The following is a 21311-nucleotide window of genomic DNA, read 5'->3' as shown; positions in this document are numbered from 1 at the left end:
AAGGGACTCTTGTACACACTTATTATTGTACGTCAAAGAAAGAACTGTTAGAATCCGTAAAAAACATCACAAGAAAAAGTTCATCGTAACTCATGTTCAGTTATTGTGTTCAGTTCATGTATTATTATTGTTATTACTGTTTGTCATTTGCGAGTACAGATAAGGCTACATTTGTCTCCTAGAATACAATTTCCGATGCATACAAATGTTTTAAAAGTTTCAGTCATCACTTACGACTGTTTTTGAAATTGTAAAGGGATGTCATGAATTTTGCAGAGTGTGTACTTGATATTCACCACTGGGTGGATGTATTCAGCACCAAATGCTTTATTTATTGTCTGTAAATATAACAAAAAAACAGTGCTTAATACTTCTTGGTACAAAACAGCAAACATATTAATCAAATATTTTTTTTTACTTATGTTGGGAGAGGAAATAGGAAAAATAAGCAATAGGCAATCTAATAAAGGTGAGAATCATATTTCAATGTTACATTTTATGTAACATATAGCACAATAAATGTTTTTTTTCCAAAACTGCATGGATGAAGTATTCCCATGTGAAGTATTTATATGCTTGCTTAAGTAGTGTCACTGAGAATAAGAGTGGGTCTTTGTAGGCTTTGTAAGAACTTTATTTAAGTTGAAAGTACAATTCTTACAAATAAGCTTGAGAAACGTGGCGGGAAATGATGTAGATCGAGGTAAGATAGTGAAAATCATCTTTCTGCACGTGACAGTGGTCCTAATTACAGCGCTAGTACTGTCTAGCTTTTCAAAATTTTAACACTAACAAATATGACAAGGAGAGCAATGCTTTTTGTTAAATTAACAAATCTCAACTCAAATTTAATAAATGAAAATGGATGTTACAACTTTTTTTGCCAACAGAAAACTGTCAACGGAGATTATTACTGTTACAGCTGTGCACTAAAATATGGTTAATATGGTTTTACATCCAAATGGCATTTTTTATCAAATTCAAAATACAAAGCAATAACTCTCAAAAAGAAATTTTATTTTTTTGTACAATACAGACACACGAGGTACAATGCAAATGAACAGTCTTGCACAGATTACCTGCACTTATTTGTTCAAAATCCTTGTTCATGTCAGTCACTGAACAAATACGAAAAAAGAAAACTGCTGGGAATTCCTCAAAAATGACTGAAATGTGCCTGAATAATTCTTCTCTAGCCACCATCAGGAAAAAAAAGGCATAGTTTAAGCTAAGAAAACACAATATATTAATAAAATGCAACATATCATTGAGAATGAGTTTTTGGTAGTTATTTTCTCCAACCTGAGCTACTTCAATTAGCCATACTTAATTTTGAAGACTGTATTCATTATTGTAACTTGGTATATTTGTATTTTTTATCAAATCCATCCAAAATCTACATAAAGGCACAGAATTATTGACAAGAGGGTACCTTGTAAATTTAATTTTTTTATTTAGTGGTCTTTACTACTAAGTGAAGTCACTGGGCAGTGTTGGATTCTGGTGGTGACTGCTGACAGCATAAAACAGGCCCAGCCTTGTTCTTAGTTAAAATAAAGCTCAGTACTTAAAAAAATACCTAACTCTGTGCCTCTGATGGACTTTTCCTGTTTTTATATAAACAATGGAAAACAAAACGAAAAATGTACACACGCACACATACATCTTAGCAGTCACGTGAACAGTGTGAAGATATGACATTTCATTTGCTCACCATTAATTCCTGTCATTTACTACTCTGGGGAATAATGCCATGACGTGCTCCCAGAAAACAATAGCTAACTCCCCCAGGGAGACAGGCCAGAATCAGCACCAGGGGTCCCTTACAGGTGCAGCTACTGCTCTGGCCTCTGATACGTTTTGCAACCTTTCAGTCCTTCTGTGTGAGTCTTAGCTCCACGGCTCTCCAGGAATTCTGGGCTTCTCCTACCTACTTAGCCTCAGTTTTATTGAGTTCTTCACAACTGGAATGGGATTGGCAGGAAGAAGCGGAACATCGGACAGGTCTGTGCTGGGAATTCTCTGAAAAAATAAAATACAAGTACAAATGAAATGGGTCCCCTGTAGCAAGGACCATCTCCAGAAATGTTCTCTTAGCTATACATGCATTTACTGCTTGTTGTATTTTGGTAACACCTGTTCTTTTCAGACAATTGTGACCTACACCACAGTCAATGGGCAGCTACTATTACCCATTCTGGCTGTGTAGGGTTATACTATAGTTAAGATTCTAAATAAATGTATGTTTATAAATCCCTTCCAGAATCAAACATGTCACCAGAAACAGGGGCTCTAAAAGGCCTCAGTGAGTAAGGCACTTGTCCAAAGTGCAGGGTGAGCTCTGCAGCCCAGACATCACTTCTCTGGGCCTGGGCTGTCACTGGCATTCGGAGTGGGATTCACAAGGCGGGGTGCTGCTGTGGTTGGGTGGCTAGAGTCAGCCAGGGCAGCCTCGGCTTGTCACACAACAGCGACCTCTCGCCCCTGAGCTCTGTTTACGTCAGTAAATCTCTGGCCAGGTGCATGTTCCGAACACAGGACTCCCCTCTTCGCTTTCCCCGTGTGAGTCAGAGGGATGCCACAGTCAAGCTGAGCAATATAAACTGTCAGTTCCGAATTTCCAATTAAAGGCAGTTTTTTTTTAAAGTTAATATTCAAGATAAAGGTCAAGCAAAATGATTGATGCCATCAGAATTTAAAAAGATAGGATTACTTGGAGTGTTTTCTGCAAATTTAGAGAAACTCTATAAACGTGTCAAGGGAAACATATTTGCACATATATTTTAATATCATGCATATTTATTTTAACAAATGATCTGCTTATTACTAACATACTTGAAATGGGTAAAAAATGAATAACAACTATACATACAACTACATATCTTAAATGTAGTTTGATTTTGCTTACTGTACACATAAACAAAATTAATCTACAAATCTTATTTTTCTTCTAGCACACAGTGATGCATGACCATCAGGACAAAATAAAGAAATTTTAGAAAGGAAAACTTTACAGGTGTTCGAAGTTAAATGATACACTTTCCTATTTTACTTCTTTGACATCTTTTTGATAAAATTCATACCTGTGTGACAGGAACAGGTGGAGTGAACTTCTGTTCTGAATCCAGCTCCTTAACAATGAGAGAAAACATGAACGAGAAATTGTACATTACTTGAAACATATACATTAAAAGAGTTTTTAAGTATTATAGAACAGTTGTCAACTTAAGATATCACATCATTCTCACTGTAACAGAAAACACACTGCACATTCAGGCTTCTGGCTGAGGCCGCAACTTTATAATGGGAGCTCTCTCATCAGAACTTCTTCATTTCTTATTTAACAAAAAAAAGAAAAAGCCTATTATTATTATTATTTACTTAGCTGACCCCCTTATGTTTGCTTTACAGACCGTCCAAATCTATTGTCGCTGTCCACCCAGTGGAATACAGAATAAGCAGTGAAAGACACACCAGAGGGTATCTGTGGAAACTATCCTGCGAGAACAGTAGGCACTTCTCTGTAGGGAGTGTGGAATAAGCTGCAGCTGTATGATCCTTGGGTCACTTAACTACAACCAAACAAGCTAGAAGGCAGGAAGGGTGTCCTCTCGTCTGTAACCTTTCTTATGTTCTCATGCGGACATGGCGCTGTACTCGAGAGGGCCCTACTGTGGCCTGGTAGAGCCTAGGAAGGGCAGGGATGCCTGTAACATTACGAGCCCAGATTGCACTCATGTAGCAAGTTCCTAACACAACCTGGAGCTGGAGCTCTCAGCATCTTATACACATGGCAAGGAGCACCTGGCCAGAACACCTGGCTTCCACTCCTCCCTCTGCACACCGCAGTGGCAATGTCAAAGGGCCCAGTGCCAAAACTGCTTCAAAAACCCTTTAATATTTCTATAAATATTATATAGAACACTACACTTTCTTCATAATTATGTAGTGCATTTCATTCCAAAGGATCCTAAAGTATTTTCCTTGTAATACTCAAACACAGCCTTAATGAGCTTAGCTTTCCCACTGCGGTATAAAATACGGTCTACTGCTGAGATCAGGGATGGAGGAAGGTTAGCTCAGACCTTCACGGCTCCCTCGCTCTTGGCTTCTCCTGGAGATGCGTTGACAGAGCTCACCTCTTCACCAACCTGTGGGTACAGATATTGGCATGGAAAATTACAACAGTAATTCCATCAAATCACAAAAAAATGTGATACTGGTTGTTTTTTGGCAAATGACTGTCAAATGAAAAACCTGTCATGCTCTTTAAAATAAGGATATTCACAGACTTGAATTAAGTTAACTAAGTTAACCTGAGGTAAGTGCTTCTGAATAGACATCAGCAGGTATTATTTACCTCCATCTCTACAGATGGCTTGACATCAGGCTGAGCTGTATTGTTATCTCCTGACACGCGACTTTCTGATGGGTCCTGTTTAAAAAAATAATAATTACAATTAAATGCAAGATTTAAAAAAAATAAAGGACTGATAACATTTTTCTGAACAGCTTTGGGTAAAATTTCACTTTTCATGTTACAAATATAAAAATTATTTGCAAAAAAATTATATTTTTACAAACGATTTTAATCGATCACATATTCCCTTGAGATTATTTTTTGAAAGAACACATTTTGATTCGGTTTTTGCCTGATGGTGCAGCGGTAGAGTGCTGAATCTTATATCTGCCCTGCTGGGTCCTACCTCCTCTGCTCTTGGTTTTTTCGGGGTTTCCTCCTGGATGGGGGACCCTGTCCTCTTAGCGGCAGGCTTCGCTGCAGAGCCGCCTGCAGCCAGAAGGGGGCGCTTGATCACGGGCGTGGAGGACACCCCACGAGCTGCGGCTGGCTTCGGCGGTGGGGCCACAGCCACAGGCTTTGGCGGCGTGCCGTCGCTTGGGACTCCTGAGGGGGACATGGCACTCGTCAGCCTAGCGAAGCCTTCCCGGCTCTCACAACGACTGAGCAGACGCGCGGGCGGTACAGACCTGGGCTGACCGAACTTCCTGCCCCCTCGCCTCTGCACGGGCCTTCTGAAGCCTGGCTGTTGGCCACGGGGGCTGCAGGACTGAGCCTTCGCAAGGAGGAGGAGAATTGCAGAAAATTCATCAGAAACAACAGAGACAGATCTGCTATTGGTCAACAATGTTAAAAATGTACCAGTGAGAAGCAAGTATGAACATATATTAGTAAAATATCATGATAACGTGGTGAAAATGTTGTCGGTTTAGTATCACATAAAGCTAAAATACTTTTAGCATGACGCAACATACACACTTTGTAAAATAATTTTGTAAAAACTTTCCCCATGTGCAGTTTTCTTCTGTTCTTATTTGCAATACAGTACATAGCCATTTCCTGGGTCTAGTTTTATTTAGATGAACTCAGAATTGCTTCAAGGGGAATGAATCTGTGAACCTGTGATCCCCCAAAATGCTGAAGTGTTTGAACAAGAAACCCTGGGTGCAGCTGAAGGAGGGCGTTACCCCTGGGGGCTGGCAGAGCGGGGCTGGGAGCCCCTGACCGCAGTGGTGGGCGAAGGCACAGACATGCTGTTGTCGCTGTCCAGAGACAGGTCCAGGCTGCTCTCGTTCACTGGCTTTACACCCTCAGTGGAGTGCTGCAAGACAGGGCATTACAAAGAAATTACAAATTACACAATCACAATTACAAAGAAAATGTACAGTGATTCTGTTGCACTTCCTGGCAGGAACAAAAATAAATCAAATCACTTCTTGTCTGATTAGCACTTTTATTCTCCTCCTCCGTACAAACCACATCAGCAAGTTCTAATTCAACAATAAGGCGAAATTAGCCAACTGGCTGTCTTCATGTGTTTTAGTAGTACTACAATACCCTAATGTCAGTGTTACCTATGAATCAGAAAACAAACACTGTCCAAGAAGGTTTACAAATGTTCTTTAAATAATGCTATGAAGTTCATACTCTAGTGCAATACTAACTCACCCAAAACAATAAATGCATCATTTTGAACATTAGTAACCGACATAACTGAAGATTTCTGTTTTACACGTTCAAATGTATAGGTGGAGGATCCCCTCTCTACACAAAGTCAATAATCATTTTTATGTAGAGCAACTATACTGTACATAAACTCTTGATTTTTTAAACAAATTTGCTTCGGGCCAATTAGCTCACGCAATCCAATACTACATATTTAGTGACTGATGATGTTTTGATGTGTTATGAATTAATTTAAAGTTAATTTAAATCTCTTACCTTTCTTCTTTTTTGTATTACTAAGTTCGGCAAAAGCTGGTGCAGCTGTTTCCTCTTTACATGCATTGCTGTGATTTTCATATCGGGCTCAAACATTTTACTACTTATTGCTTGCCTGTAAACTAGAATTGGAAAGAAAAGGAAAACAGAACTACTTGTTGCCAGTCAGAACACTTACATGTATATGAACAGTGACATCCAGTGACATCCGCATGCACACGGACTAAAGAATCGGGTAAAATTACTGCGTCTTACTGGCTGTGTGGGTACCCTGGTAAGACACTGATGTGCAGGCTACAACTGCACACATACTGGCTCTGGCACTGTTTCCATGATGCTGTTAGTGTTTGTAAGTAGCACTTTCAATAGTCTGGCTTCAAATAAAACAATATTAAGAATTATATTAACAACTCCTCTTACCTGTGTCAGTGAATGATTGAATGTCATATGTCAGGTCAACATTGAGGTTTTCAGCACCTTCCATTTTCTTGAACGCAATCCCTATGACCCACATTGTGCTGAACTCTTCCCTAATGCAAACAAGAACACACAGTGGTCAAAGCCCATCAGATGCTCAACACATGCCAAACATACCAGACATTTCCAGTCTCACAATACACGGCTGCTTTTCAAAAAGGAAGGAAATATCTACAATGCAGATGAGAACCTTTCTATGCTGGTGCTTGGCATTGTATTCAAAACCATTCTGATATCTCAGAACAGAATTTCAGTGCGTTGAGGAGTTATTACATGATCATGAAACGTACTTCTCACTGCCTTCCTTGGGGCCTGGAAAAGACTGGGGATTCACGTGAGCGAGCGTGATGAATTCGTTCTTCTCCAGATTCCCAACCAAGATGCGGATTTTTGACTCAACCAGACCAACCCTGTAAGAGACAGTTAGATATAAATAAAATTTACTGCTGACCACTGCAGGATTGCTTCATATAAAAGGCACAGTACCTTAAATGAAAACCCTGAACTGACAAACTGAAGAAATGCCTTTTGACGTACTATATTTTCATTGCATTATTTTTTAAAATATTATATTTGAACAGTAAATAAAAATCCCTGCTCTATGATGCTGACACAGTGAAGAACTTATTTTGTGAGTTATACAACATAAGTAAGCTGAAAAACGAATGTTACTACAAAATGTCATTACAATAATTGCTTCTACTTACCATTCCAGGTGCTGTTTTTCTGTCGGTGCACTTGCTAGCAACACAATATAATGCCTTGGAATATAAAAACAGAACAATTCCATTACATCCTTTAACAAAGCAAACGTACTGTTTACCTTTAGACATGATATGAAAAACACCAAGGTGGACAACATTACATGAGCAGAGACACCAGGGTTTAGATGTAACTACATGGCCACACGGAAGGTACATATCACAGGTAGCACCTGGCACCTAGCTTTAACATTTAGCTTTTTTTACATTTCCTCGGCTAAGGAATAAACCTGTTTCTCAGTTTGGTGTTTTTGTGTGCACTAAAAGCATGTCCAAAATGTATTTCAGGGAAGGGAAAAAATTCAGGTCTCTGTCACTGCTTGGAATAAACTTTAAAGATCCACTGAACATTTTAACAGGGTACCTCCATCACTACTGTTAACCTATGTGGTATTTCAAATAAGAAAAATGACATGATTTACATTTCTAATCTTACTTTTTTTACCCCCAAACTATTATATTTAAACATCTAAGAGGTACTGACAAGTGCTTTATATACACAATGAGACACACAATCTGCATATACTAAATGGTATTATTTTAAAAATATCATTATATTTAAAATATATTTTTTGTTTGCAAATTCACTGGCCAACTTATTTCCATTTGAGGAATGTAAAGTTTACAATAACAAAAAAGGTAAATGAAGCACATATCTTCATTTTCACCTATAGTTGTTACATTGTACATGTCAGTGTGGATCTGGAAGAGGAACTTACTTTCCAATCTGAAGAATAAAATCCTAAAGCTAAATGTCACTTTCTTCTTAACGTGAGGTTTCTTAACATCAACACAGAAGCGGCAATGACCTGTTACTCATTTGATTTTTTTTTGGGGGGGGGGGGGTCCTCAAGACACATTAAAGCACATTCTGTGTGCTAACTTATTCATCCTTTGCAGGTTAATGACATCACTTCAGGTTTTATTAGGATGTGTTTGATTTATTTGCTCTCAGCTAAATTTCAAAGGAAATGTAGCTTCCTTTGTATATCTTGCTTTGTATATCAAGAGCAGTTCACACCCCTAACACCACATTCTACGCCCTCAAAAGGACATGAAAGCACATGGGGTACAATGTGCAACTGGGACAGTTATGAGAACTGATGGAAGTTATCTGCAAAAACATATGAAATTATGCATGCCAAAGCAAACAACCTAAAAACTCAAATATGAAGAACTTAAAAGATACTTTAAATGTAAATATTTTATAAATGCTACAAATTAAGACTGTAATCTTCCTGTTCACACTACTTTACTGCATTTGTGAATTGTTTACCCTCATGGACAACAAAAGCAAAACAGGATTTTAAATGGAAGTAAAAAAACCCAGCATGGAAGAATACAGCTCATTATATCAAATTAGCTTAAATATGAGAATATATGCACACTTTTCATGGAAAAAAACAGTGTAAGACATGTTCTAATTGAAATAACAAATTAAAAATAAGGTAAAATGACAGTTCAAAATAGCGGAGAATATAATCTTAAAGTTAATGGCTTTATATTCCTCTCAAAAACTTGAATCCGTTCGTCCATTACAAGGAGCTGGGACACAACTGAACTGCATTAAACCAAGAGGCACTTTACTCCTCTGCCTCACTTCTGTTGGAAAACAGCACAGGTATGAGGCTCGAAAGTTCCTTTCCATTGGTGGGGCATGACACTTATTCCACAGAAGTCACAGGGAAAAATTCTGCTCATCAGGCCTTACGTGTAAAATAAAAGGTCTGACACAGGAAGAAATCATTCATTTATTTAGAAATATATGGTACATAAAATTCACAAAGCAGTGGGGATATAGGCAAACCTGAAGCTTATGAAACACAGGATAAATACTGCATCGTAAATAATAGCACACAGTATAAATTGTTTATTGTATGAAGCTAAGCACATTAAGACCAAAAAAATAAACCTTATCTGAATGCCTTTTACAGTGAGTCTTGCTAAAGTTATAGTAAAAAAAAAAGTACACTCAACACTGAAGGTACTGACTTTGTTCTGGATCAAAAGATATAGCTTTAGATTCAGACTCGGTCCATATACGAGAGGAAAAGAGCAGTAAAGTACAACCTATTAAAAAAAAAAACTTGGTGTCTGCTACATTTCTGAAGTCTTACTTGTCCAAAACAAAACATTAGAGAAATTTCAACTTGGCAAAGTAGTCTGAAATTTGGGGGAAAAAATGGAAAAAAATGGATCCTGTTTGTCAGACATATTTGAGGAGTCTCATTCCTAATAGCACTGAGCTCTATCCTAGTTCTGAAACTTTAACAAAACAAGCAAACTCTCAATGTGTCGTAAAATGTTATAATCTAATTCGCACAAGTATGAAAACCTCAGATTGCTGTTCCTCAATAGGGAAATTGTAAAGTAGCAATCCCTCTGGTGGCAAACAGCTGCAGTGACAATTCGTAATGGTCTCTAGCCTGGATCCAGAGGTAGTGATTAGTAGCCTATTCATGCTTTAGACGGGAAAGCAGACTTCTTTTTATGAATTAGGTTAAGTGAGAAACAAAAATCTCTGTCAGTTTAAATAATTACTTCAGCTTCTGTGCCAGTACTTGGATTTCTAAGGTCTGGCAAGGAAATGGTATAAATTCTTTATCCAAATTAAATCTTTTCTGTTACATTTCCATTAACTGCATATAAAAAAGTCCATGCTCTACCAAATGTAGAATATTTACTATACTTCCTGCTTCCAATAGTGCAACATTTTCACAACTGTTTGAGATACAGTAACCCTGAGCAAAATCACAAAAGGAAGATAAGGAGCTCATGACCTCAACTCAACTCCATTAGATCATTCTGCTTATTAGTATACACTAAGGAATTAAGAAGAATAGATATCAATTGGGGAGATTTGTGCCTCAATCCAGACTGCTTGTACACATGCTAATCATGTTTACTGCTCAGGCAAGTCAACTACAAGCTACACACTATACAATGTCTTCAAAAGCAGTGTCATACTGGGTACTTGGTATAGATTCTTTGACTCATTGGCATTGTTCGAAAAAGATATTTCTCTAGTTACTAAGTAATTTTAAATTGTAATTAGTCTTTTAAAAATATATTTAGAAAAATAATGCAAACCACTTCTAATTTTATTGTTTTGAAAAGGATATAAAAACTTGCTGCTTTAAAAAGCTTAAGTTACGTCTTCAGCTTGCACAGCATCAATAATATCGGAGAACACACTTTCTGATCACAAATATATTACCAAGAGGAGTCATTTTCACAGAATATACGTCTGACATGTTCTGCCATAAATCTGGTCATTTAAGAGTCAGTGATACTACTTTAAATCCATGTGATCTTCTGTTGTCCACTAGATTAACACAATATCTTGTCAGCGTAGACAAAAACAAAATCATGAAAGGAAAGGAGGAAAGCAACATAATTTCTACAGTAACTGTATGGCCAGGCTTAATACCTATATTGTCCTCCATTGCTGCACTAACTAATGCACTCATTATTATGGAGTTTTGGAAACAACTAAGTTATCAGGTCTTGACAGAGGCAGTCTCAGGCCACAGTTGTGTGCTTATTTTGAATGACCCCATTTCACAGAACAAGAAAAAACTTCCAAAGACACCACTTTCCACACCGAAACCCTCGTTCTGTCTTGCAGGCTTCAAACACGTTATTCCTATTTTACTTCGCTCTATCAAAACCAGTTGAGAAGTGGAGTTATACATGAGCCTATATGAAAATTATTAGTCTCTCATGCAGAATTAAGGTGAGTTACTTCTCTGTGCACTGAAGAGGAGTTTTATACGGACAAATACTCAACACTATATTGACAAAATGCTGGACGTACAGAATCCAGACACTGGTCTTCACAGCTACAGAAGCTTTTGTATGAAAGATATTCACACTTTTAACTCAACCGAAACTTATACAATACGGTTAAGAATTGGTCTGCTCCCAGCTCAAATGTATAACATTATTTTTGTGCGAAAAATAACTTTTCTACTAACTGATATATTAAAATGGTTTTTCAAGTTTCTTAAAATGTCAACTCTGCAGTTGAATTATCTGTTTAACTCTTCTATTTAGTAAGAAAAAATTATGTGTGCATTTAAGGAACAACAAGCTTAACATTGGCAATTCAAATTTAGAATATGACAGCTCGCATTTTGTGGTACATTACAGGTGTTAATGTCTTAATCACCCAGTACCTTACTGTATTTTAAAGAAGGTCAAAACCTGTTAAGTTAACTGAATATGTAAAAACAAAAAAGCTGCTGAAACCACACTAACAAGAAATACATAGTGCAAATTGTGAACTAAAGTATTTTATTTGGAAAAGCATACAGTTTAATAAAGCACAAGAAAAACCAGGAGACAAATATTTTAATAAAATACTGTACAACTATTGTACCTACCTTTTCACTTCTAAGCTCAACATTTACAAGTATTATTGACACTTGTGTATCACTTCATGCTGAATATTAAAAGAAGCGAGATCAGAACTAAGAAATTCTAAACTACTGTATGTTAATAAACTCATTCAGTACATTATACCTCAGAGAAATGTTTATTTGCTGAAAGAAACTGATGTTAATTAACTAAAAAAAAAATGTACTAACAGTCTGGTCTACATATGCCTTTATTTCAAACTCACACTGGAAATAATTCCAAATCTAAATGACAAATCACACAAAAATCACATCACATTTTCTAAGAAGGGTGGATATATTTTGAAAAAAAAATCTTTATTGAAATAGTAAACTCTCACCATGTGTGTCCAGCAAGATAGGCAGTTTAATACATACTTGTATTTCTGAAAGAAGTTTGGTGCTTCAAAAAGTTTGGACCACTCTGCTTTATTCTGCAAAATTTCATCTGTGATGGCAAGACCTATAGCAAAAAAAAAAAAAATCTCACTTACAATCAAGACTCATTCTGATATGACAGAATACCTTCTTAGAATGTGTATGTGTAAAACTTAGTTGCACTACATGTGAGTATGGCACACTTTCATCATTTTGAGATATTACCTCTAAAATTTCATTTTTTATTTAAAATGATACTGCTTGATTTAATAACCACCTTAGTACAAAAATATTATCACCTTAAAGTCTGCAAGAAAACCTAAAACAGACACTTCAATAGAGCACCAACTTTTCAAATTAAATACTTGTCAATCTAATGACAATGTATAGCCATGTAAACGTTATGGAGTTAAAAAGACAAACAGATTGATTCCACAAACATCAAAAGCTTAATCATGCAAGGTCTATGCTGTTGTGCAGCACTTGTATTATGGACATATTTTACTGACCCTGTTTAAACTCCTCAATCATGACAGCTCGAGTTGATATTGACACATTATAGGTAGAGTTCTGTTGTGGATAGGCTGGTGTAATAATGGGCATCAAGTGGTATCTGTCACTTGGAGTCACCTGTTCAGGTAGGGAAAAAGAAAAGCAAATACACTGTAAACTACAATAAATGAGTCTTTATTGACTTTACTTCAACCTTAATGTGTTTCTCTGGCTGCTTGAACATCCTAAGAATTTTGACTATCAGTGAACTTGTCAAGGACAAAAAATACAAAGCAGTGACATATTCCTGCTGTGCCCAGAAGCCAGAAAAAAATCGTGTCAAATCTGAAACCTTATAAAGCTGAGGCAAGCAGTGTTGTATTATTCAATAAGTTACAACAACCCATTTTTTAATGCTCACAGGAAAAACTATTAAAAAAAGGACAAAAAGATTCTTCATCCTCATTGACAGCTCAATCAATGAACATAGACATGCTCAAGAAATTTAACAGGAATGTTTAAATTACCCTGGGATCCCAAACTGGAAGGTTGAGATTGCAGTCCTCTGGCTGTTTCAGAAGGACTGGATTTGGCCATTCCCTAAGATAAAGAAACACAATTCAGATCGCATTAATGTAAGTTACTGTAACCAAAACCTGTTTATGTTTGTGCATACATACACCCTATATCTACAATGTGTTTTCTTGGACTATGGGTAGAACTTATGTTTTTTTTTTTAATTTAGAAGCAAAGCTATCACAAGGACTGAATGATTTAACTGTGATTTATCTTCAAGGTCAAGAGTTAAATACATTAATTTAAATAGAAACATTCACAGATGTCAAAGTCAGCTTAATTATTAATTTAATCATAATATAACCTACAGATTTACCAAAACAGCAAAATATGATTAACACATCACTTACATTACTTACAAAAAACATCTATTTCATTAAATAAAATGAAAAATGCACAAAAATAAGAATGCTTAATTTCTCACCACTTTGAGAACACCAGGAAGAACTTGTGAACAAGTGTAGATGCTACAGCATTTGGATATAACTGGCATGTTCTAGCAACGAGCATAGCCCACGACACACCACCGAGGAAGCCAAGTATGTTAGAATAGATGTTGTGACCTGGAATACACTCAAGTTACAGCTTTTCTGTCCAAGTTAAATTAAGTTCAATAACTATAATCATTTCCTTAAAGGTCTTATTGCTACCATATCCAATACAAAAATCATGCAATTCTCATTTTTAATGCCTGTTTGCAGCAATTTTCTTCATGCCTTAAAAATAATATTTCAAAAGTCCTCAAAAACGTGCTTTGCAACACAGGGAGTTATCGTGCGTTAATGTACAAAATCTTTATTGAAAAAACTGTCAGGTAGAAGCTAATAACTCAGACTTCCTCCTCAATTGGCTATGTTCACAATGTGAGACATCATTACATTCAAAATTGTGCTTCACAGCACGAACAAAATGTTAAACATGGGAAAAGCTAAGAGCTCAGCTTGCATGCTCTTCGCAAGAAAGATGCAAATGATCCACTTTGTTAGACAGCTTGAAACTTCAAGTTCGAAGTTGATAAATTATAGAACACTATAACCTGATTACAGAGATCACAGATTTAATCAAATACAGCATGTAGAAATGTCTTCCACTACCTGACTGATGACATATGAACTGGTTAAAGAAGAAATGCAATTAAAGAACTCACGTTTTGCCCACAGCTTGATCGCCCTAAGGGTAAGTCTGAAGTTCTCAATGCTTGGTACCAGATGCAAAATTTCATCAGTGACTCTACAACCTGTAAATGCAACACAAACAAAAATGCCAACATGACAAAAGAGTGCTTTACAGTTCTGGACAAAAAAAAGCACTGAGGCCTACAATTGACGTTTACTGGTGTTAACATAATAGTCCATATCTAAAAGGAACTACTCCCTGCTTAGACGAAACATATACAGTTTTGCAGAGATCAGACAAGCAGGCCAGGACTAAATAATGCTTAAACCAACTATCCATTACAAATTACAAATCTAACTCCTTGTAGTAAGAAGTCTTTGTGCAGAAAGAAATCAGTTAACCCCTTTTTCACATCTAATCTTTCTTCAGCCTCTTGGCCAGTCTGAGTAAAAATATGCCACTAAAATAGCTGTCAAACTTAGGGTTTGTTATCTGAAATTGGCATGCAGGTCTGATTTTTGATTTACTTCAGGTCATATTTACACTTAATGAGACTAGCCTTTTGATTTGACTGTATGACAATGTATGTCTGTTACTATCGGAAAACTTACCATTAAGACTTCGTATGCACCTAATATCTAAATTCTTGAGTAAACCGTCATCTCGAAGATCCAGGTCTTCAGGAATTGTTTGCAATGCTAATCGAGCAAATAAAATGTCAATCTAAAAACAAGAGAGAAACAAGTAGTGTTTCAAGCGGTAAATCTTTTCTAATTACTTAATTCAATCACAACAGAATAGTCAATCACTAGTTACACCACACTTGTAGGACAAGTAGCTACACTGAACTATTAGTTGACTGGTCATCAAATGTTTAAATAATGGAAATTAAGGTTACTTTACATTTACCCAAGGAAAAAACATATTTAAACAATAAGGGGCTTGTTTATCAAGTTCAAAATCCTTAAAGACAATGTGAAAGATAACCTATGTTAACAGTGTCAACAGTGAAACAAGCAGAGGACACATGAAAACTAAGGGGAAGTACTTCCAATACAGGTGAACAGACAATTCTCCACACAAAGGATTACGGGAATCTGAAACAAACTGCTAGATATGTTGGATAATCCAAGACTATTTATTCTTTCACAAAACAGCTGTATAAACCCCTTGGATAAATTAACTGCTACCACGCAAACAAGCTCTATGGGTTGTTGGTCTCCTCATTTCTGACATTGCATATGTTCTTGGAAAAATTGAATCAAAAGATTTAAAATTAAACGAGAATAGAAACACATCAATCCTACCTCTATGCCATCAAACGATAATTTAATAACTGGGACAAATGCTTCCTCAACAGCCTATAAAAAAGCAAAAAAAAAAGCTGAATTAGAAACCATACTCCTATAGGAAGTGGACAAAAAAAATGGAAACCTTGGTAAATGAAGGCCACTTACTATACTGAAAGGGCAACCAGAAAGGTATGGCTCATGCATTAAACAAATATCTAAGCTTATACAATGAGAATACTTAGTCATGTACAAAAAATGGCAGACAAGCCTGGTTGCTTAAATTACGGCCAGCAGGCCGGTAAGAAGAGGAGCCCTCAGTGACTCCGAAAGATGCATGATTGTCGGGGGCATATGGCAGGACCTTCTGTGACCAAGACAGCTCGACAGCGCAGCAGCTCAACTTGCAAGGCCTAACTGGCAAGGAACTGCAGATCAACTGATTACAAAGCTGACCTGAAAAAGCAACCAGCCAGTTTAATCAAAAACAGTCGCTTACAAATCTAGTGATGCAAAGAGTGCAGGCAACTGACTACAGATCAGTGAACAAACACTGTTATGTCCAGATGAATCATCCTTCGCCATGTGCACAGCAAACAAGTATATGTATAGTGTCTTCCAAGATGATGTCACCTAATGGTTGATTGAACACAACCTTGATGTTCGGTTACCAGATCTGAACCCAATTTACCCATTATGGTATATTCTGAAGCAACACCTAAGAGTGTTTTCCACCAAAATCAACCAGCCATGACCTGACTGATTGCTTTGTGGACGAATAATGTTGAATCGCTCCAGATGTCTCCAGAATTCCACACAGTGGTAGACTCTGTGCCATGGTGTATCAAGACCATCTTTTTTGTCCACTACCGGTACTTCACATGCAACTGCAATTACTAATTAGAAGTTGGGATGAAGAAACTAAAGCAATTACAACAGAGATTACAATGTTAAGAAAATAAATTTCCTACATGTATATACTGCTGGAAACATAATCAACATAATTTGCAAAATGCTCTTTTTAAATTACAGAATGAATCACTCTTAAGTAAAAATAAATAAATGCATTAACTACTGGCACTACAGTTGAGTACACCTGACATTTTATAGATCTGAGGCATTACTGACAAATACTAACACTGAATTTAAAAGCTGTTAGTTGTTTTTGAACAGCACTAAACGTCGAGGATGGTATTCCTAATGTCATCTTTCTTGCCAGTTAGGACTTCCACTTACCCTCAGGTCTTTGACTTCTTCTTGTTCTTTAAGCTTTTCATAAAACGAAGTAAAAAAGTCAGACCTCTCCACATGTCGTGGGGCAACACAGAGTGCATCAATGTCAGCACCTGTAACCAAACAGCAAAGTGCAGACATTAGAAAGTTAAATATCAAATAGAGTATAACTCGATTGTATGACTAATGTCAGGGAACATAAAATTAAAACCCCTCAAAATCTTACAAACATTAAAAATAAGACTACTGCTTCCAAAAATTAAAATTCAAAAGTGTTCAAAGTGTACCCTTTCATATCTCACACCACTTCCTGCATTATTTATCATATTGATTCTATAAGAAGCCCATCAGGAGTAACACCGGCACATCTTGCATATTAAACTCTGAAATATTTTCTTAAATATAGCTCATTAGAAACCACTTTCACATGGCCAGTTAAACAAAAACAATTTCATTTAAAATGAATGTTACCTTTTGTGTGAACACCTAATCTATAGGAACCAAAAGTGAAAATTTTTCCTCCAACATTGTCGATTATAGAGGCTGGCAAATTCTGGATAAAATAAAAAGAAAGCATATTTCAGCGCATAATTAAATACATATTCTAAGAGTATGTATTTTTTTTATAATATCAACTGACAGCAACAAGTATATTAACACTGATCAAAACACTAAAACTGATTCTTGATATCCACATGAGCAGTGAAAAAAATAAACATACCTTTGTTTCACTGATGTCTCTGATCCATTCTTTAACCAGGGTGTTTAATTTACCCAAGACTAAAATTCTGAACAGGAAAAAAAAATCAGTATTGCATAACAATTAACATCCATTGTTACACTTTAACCTCTGAGAAAAATAACTTGCAGAACTCTGCAATCAATGGTAATTCTGGTGCACTATGGCTGCCATCACATCATCCAAGTGGGGCTGCACACTGGTCCCCATTACCTGTATAGCGCTTTGAGTGGAGTGTCCAGAAAAGCTCTATATAAGTATAAGCAATTACTATTACTATTAATTCAATAATTCTCCTTCTCTTCTCACATTAAAACAAACTTAGTTTGACTCATCACAATATTAAAGACAGAATCTTGCAAAGCACCAGCGAGCTCCTTCAGTCTACAGGATGTAATAATAATAACTGCTTACATTTACATAGCACTTTTCTGGACACTCCACTCAAAGCGCTATACAGGTAATGGGGATCCCCTCCACCACCACCTATGTGCAGGCCCACCTGGATGATGCGACGCCAGCAATAGTGCAGCAATAGTGCACCAGAACGCTCCCCACACATCAGCTATTAGTGGGGAGGAGAACGGAGTAATGAAGCCAATTCATATTTGGGGGATTATTAGGAGGTCATGATTCATAAGGGAATTTTGGCAAGAATGCCCTGGGATTTTTAATGACCACAGGACCTCAGTTTTACGTGTCATCTGAAGGACGGCGCCTTTTTACAGTGTAGTGTCCCCGTCACTATACTGGTGCATTAGGACCCACACAGACCGTAGAGAGAGCACCCCCTGCGTGCCCCACTAACACCTCTTCCAGCAGCAACCGTAGTTTTTCCCAGGAGGTCTCCCATCCAGGTACTGACGAGGCTCACACCTGGTTAGCTACAATGGGTTACCAGTTGTGAGTTGCAGGGTGATATGGCTGCTAGCTGGATGTAGCTGGATGTAGGTCTACATCACTGTACGCTGTAGGCCATATATATTCATTTTCACACTCAACAACCTAACAGAAATGAGGAGATTTTTAACATAACCCCAGGACTAACCATGCTCCATAGCTACTCCATGCATTATCTCACCTGCGCTGCAGCTCCAGCTCTTCTTCAAACACACCGTAGGGCTTAAGAGCCTCGGTCAGCTTCTGAGTGAGAACAAGGTCGGCCTCCTTTGGGAGGGCAAGGCTGATCGGAGAAGTGATGCCATAGTGCTTGGTGGGCTGCTGCAATGCTTGCACAGCCTGATTGGCGACAGGACTGCAAAACACAAAATAATCGGAAAGATAAGTCATTTTAAATGATCCTTTAGGATTTGTGTTTGTACTGCGGCTAACATGACTCTTTCATACGATAGTTTTTGCAGAAATTGTTGCCATCAAAATTGCCACAATAAAAAAGCTGCATTTCATATTCCACTTCTGCACAGAACACACATTAGGTCTTGTTTGTCAAAGGACCAAAAATCTTGGTAATCTGGTACCGAGTTTACGTTCCATTCCAATGTAACAGCGTTCCAATGACCAGACCATCCGAAAGGCGGCCATTCAGCACATCACTGTCATCCGCTTCAATTTCTCCTACTTGTTGAACTGGGAACCCCTCCCCCCATGTATGAAAACCCCTCCACACACTTCTGATTGGGACAATTTAAAGGTCAAAGAGACTGAATCTGCATGTCTTTGGGAGGTGGAAAGAAAGCCATGTGAACACAGAGAGAATATTCACGTGTGAATGCTGGGGTATTCTCTTTTTCTCATAGTTGCCTTTAATTTCTCAACCATGGGGTTTTATTTTATTGTTTCTCTTATCAGATTTCTGATTGATTTAAACTGATTTAAAATCAGTTCTGCAAAACAAAAGTTCCTAATGAAAAATGTCCACAGCAGTATAGAGAGATCCTTTATTGATACCGTGAGGGAAATTGCAGTGCAACAGCAGCTTAGCACAGTCAACACAGCAGTGTAACGAAATGATACAATAATACAGCAATACAATACAGTCAGTAAGTATGTGACATTATCAAACACTTTTTTTCTAAAGAAGGGGTAAAATGTAAATAGTGAGGCTGGTCAACTTGGATTGATGATAGCCTAACAACTTCTAAAATGACCTTCAATTGGGATAATTACCACAAAAGGAAGTTAAGAGACCCAATCTCTAAAGAGATTCAGAAGAGTTTAAGTTGACCTTTCACATTCCTTATTTTTCTAGCTCTCCAAAGTGATGCAGACGTTTTTGAGCATGTATTCCAAAGCTGACCTCCAACCGTGAACTTTTAACTGGGAACTTTTGAGTTGCATTTAAACTGATCACAAGCAGTTAACCCACCCCCCTACCAGAGATGTATTCCACTACCTCACTGATGCACTACGTTTTGTTCAGACGAGTGCACTGCTATACTTCCGTTCATTACATTTTAACTGTTGGTATAACTTGGCATTTTTAAAAAAAGACAACTATTTTATGCATTCGGGTATTAGAATATATTGAGTGCATACAACATAAAACACGAACTACAGCTGTCTACCACCTCAGGTGAAAGACAGTTTACTCGACGGTCACAGTCCTGGACTGGGATTTTTATTTAATGAGCAACAATTCGTCGAACAAGTCTAACAGCCAGAGTAAAGAGATGGCAGAGACCCCGGGGAAAAACGTTTTCTCCTTTCTTTTTCTAAAAGCAGAAGTAAATGTTATTTCCAGCGGAGAGCGGGGATAAGTGTAGTTTTGTGTTCACGCTACACCGGTGGACTGAACCGACGACGCAGCAGCTTCTAGGAAGTACAGATAAGGACAATGTCCAGAGCTCTTTGCTACACGATGCTACACTGAAGTGCAATAATACATACCTGTGTTAGATGTCTTGTACTACGTATATGTAATGAGGTCCTTCACCTCACTTCATGTTACACAACGTCAGGTTTTCTAAGATGTAAACCCTCTTAGAGCACAAACGCCATTTGCGTGCAATATGTTCCGTAAGATCCCGGTGCAGCCTGAGCAAACGAGCCCCAGCGGTGCATATGCCCGCGCAGAGCTGGAGTCTCTGACCGCATCCAGGGGTAAACAAAGCTCCCTCATGTCAGCAGGGCTCGGAGCTCCGCCTCACCGGCCGACACACAAACAGCCACACTTTATTACGAAGAGTACAAGGACGCCCTTTAGGCACACCACGGTAGTCTCTTTTGCAGTAAATGTGCATAAACTATAAGCACATACAACCCAAACTACCGATGTTCCTGTTCAGTTTCTGTTCCTTTGCAGGACCGGAATAGGCCCGCTCGGTCCCCGATTCAAACACAATGGTTAAAGACAGAATATACTTACAAAGGCATCGTAACTCCAACGTGTAGTCTCAAACACTCCAGAATGCCCTTCGCATTATATTTTATTAGTCCTTTACAGTACGTTGGTTTTAATCGTCTGCTTTACCCCACTGTTATCGTTTCTTCTTATTCGTCTCAACATGGCGCCACTGCTGCCACAGCAACCTTCGAGAATGACGTAGTGCAGGGGTCACACGTACCCCCCCCCCCCCACTGCCTTATGGGTATTGTAGTTCAATATTTTCAATTTATAGTTACATTGTTTTCTCTTGTGAATACGTAATATGT

General features: G+C 37.7%; 1 protein-coding gene across 1 annotated transcript; it reads right to left on the bottom strand.

The window, feature by feature from the left end:
* Positions 1–996: 996 nt before the first annotated feature.
* On the bottom strand, positions 997–21212 carry papola (poly(A) polymerase alpha). Its single transcript, XM_088647390.1, has 23 exons — positions 21025–21212; positions 18781–18954; positions 17682–17748; positions 17432–17513; positions 16964–17073; positions 15746–15799; positions 15050–15161; positions 14470–14559; positions 13747–13885; positions 13274–13346; positions 12764–12884; positions 12255–12339; positions 7426–7479; positions 7009–7128; positions 6662–6771; positions 6242–6363; positions 5488–5621; positions 4990–5075; positions 4707–4906; positions 4361–4435; positions 4086–4151; positions 3084–3131; positions 997–2022 (listed from the first exon to the last, which is right to left on the bottom strand). The coding sequence occupies exons 1-23, from the start codon at positions 21030–21032 to the stop codon at positions 1927–1929; spliced, it is 2226 nt and encodes a 741-aa protein (XP_088503516.1). The 5' UTR covers positions 21033–21212; the 3' UTR covers positions 997–1926.
* Positions 21213–21311: the final 99 nt, after the last annotated feature.

This window comes from Lepisosteus platostomus, chromosome 10, assembly GCF_059453375.1.
Source record: "Lepisosteus platostomus isolate fLepPlt1 chromosome 10, fLepPlt1.hap1, whole genome shotgun sequence".
In the NCBI taxonomy this organism is placed as follows: Eukaryota; Metazoa; Chordata; class Actinopteri; order Semionotiformes; family Lepisosteidae; genus Lepisosteus; species Lepisosteus platostomus.
This window is presented reverse-complemented; position numbering and strand designations above follow the sequence as displayed.

Excerpts from the sequence above, each read along its gene's own strand:
- papola (XM_088647390.1), bottom strand. Across the intron at positions 4,907-4,989 it reads AGGAAGTTCGGTCAGCCCAG|GAGTCCCAAGCGACGGCACG; the intron begins GTCTGTACCGCC and ends TGTCCCCCTCAG. Across the intron at positions 4,436-4,706 it reads AAAAACCAAGAGCAGAGGAG|GACCCATCAGAAAGTCGCGT; the intron begins GTAGGACCCAGC and ends TTTTTTAAACAG.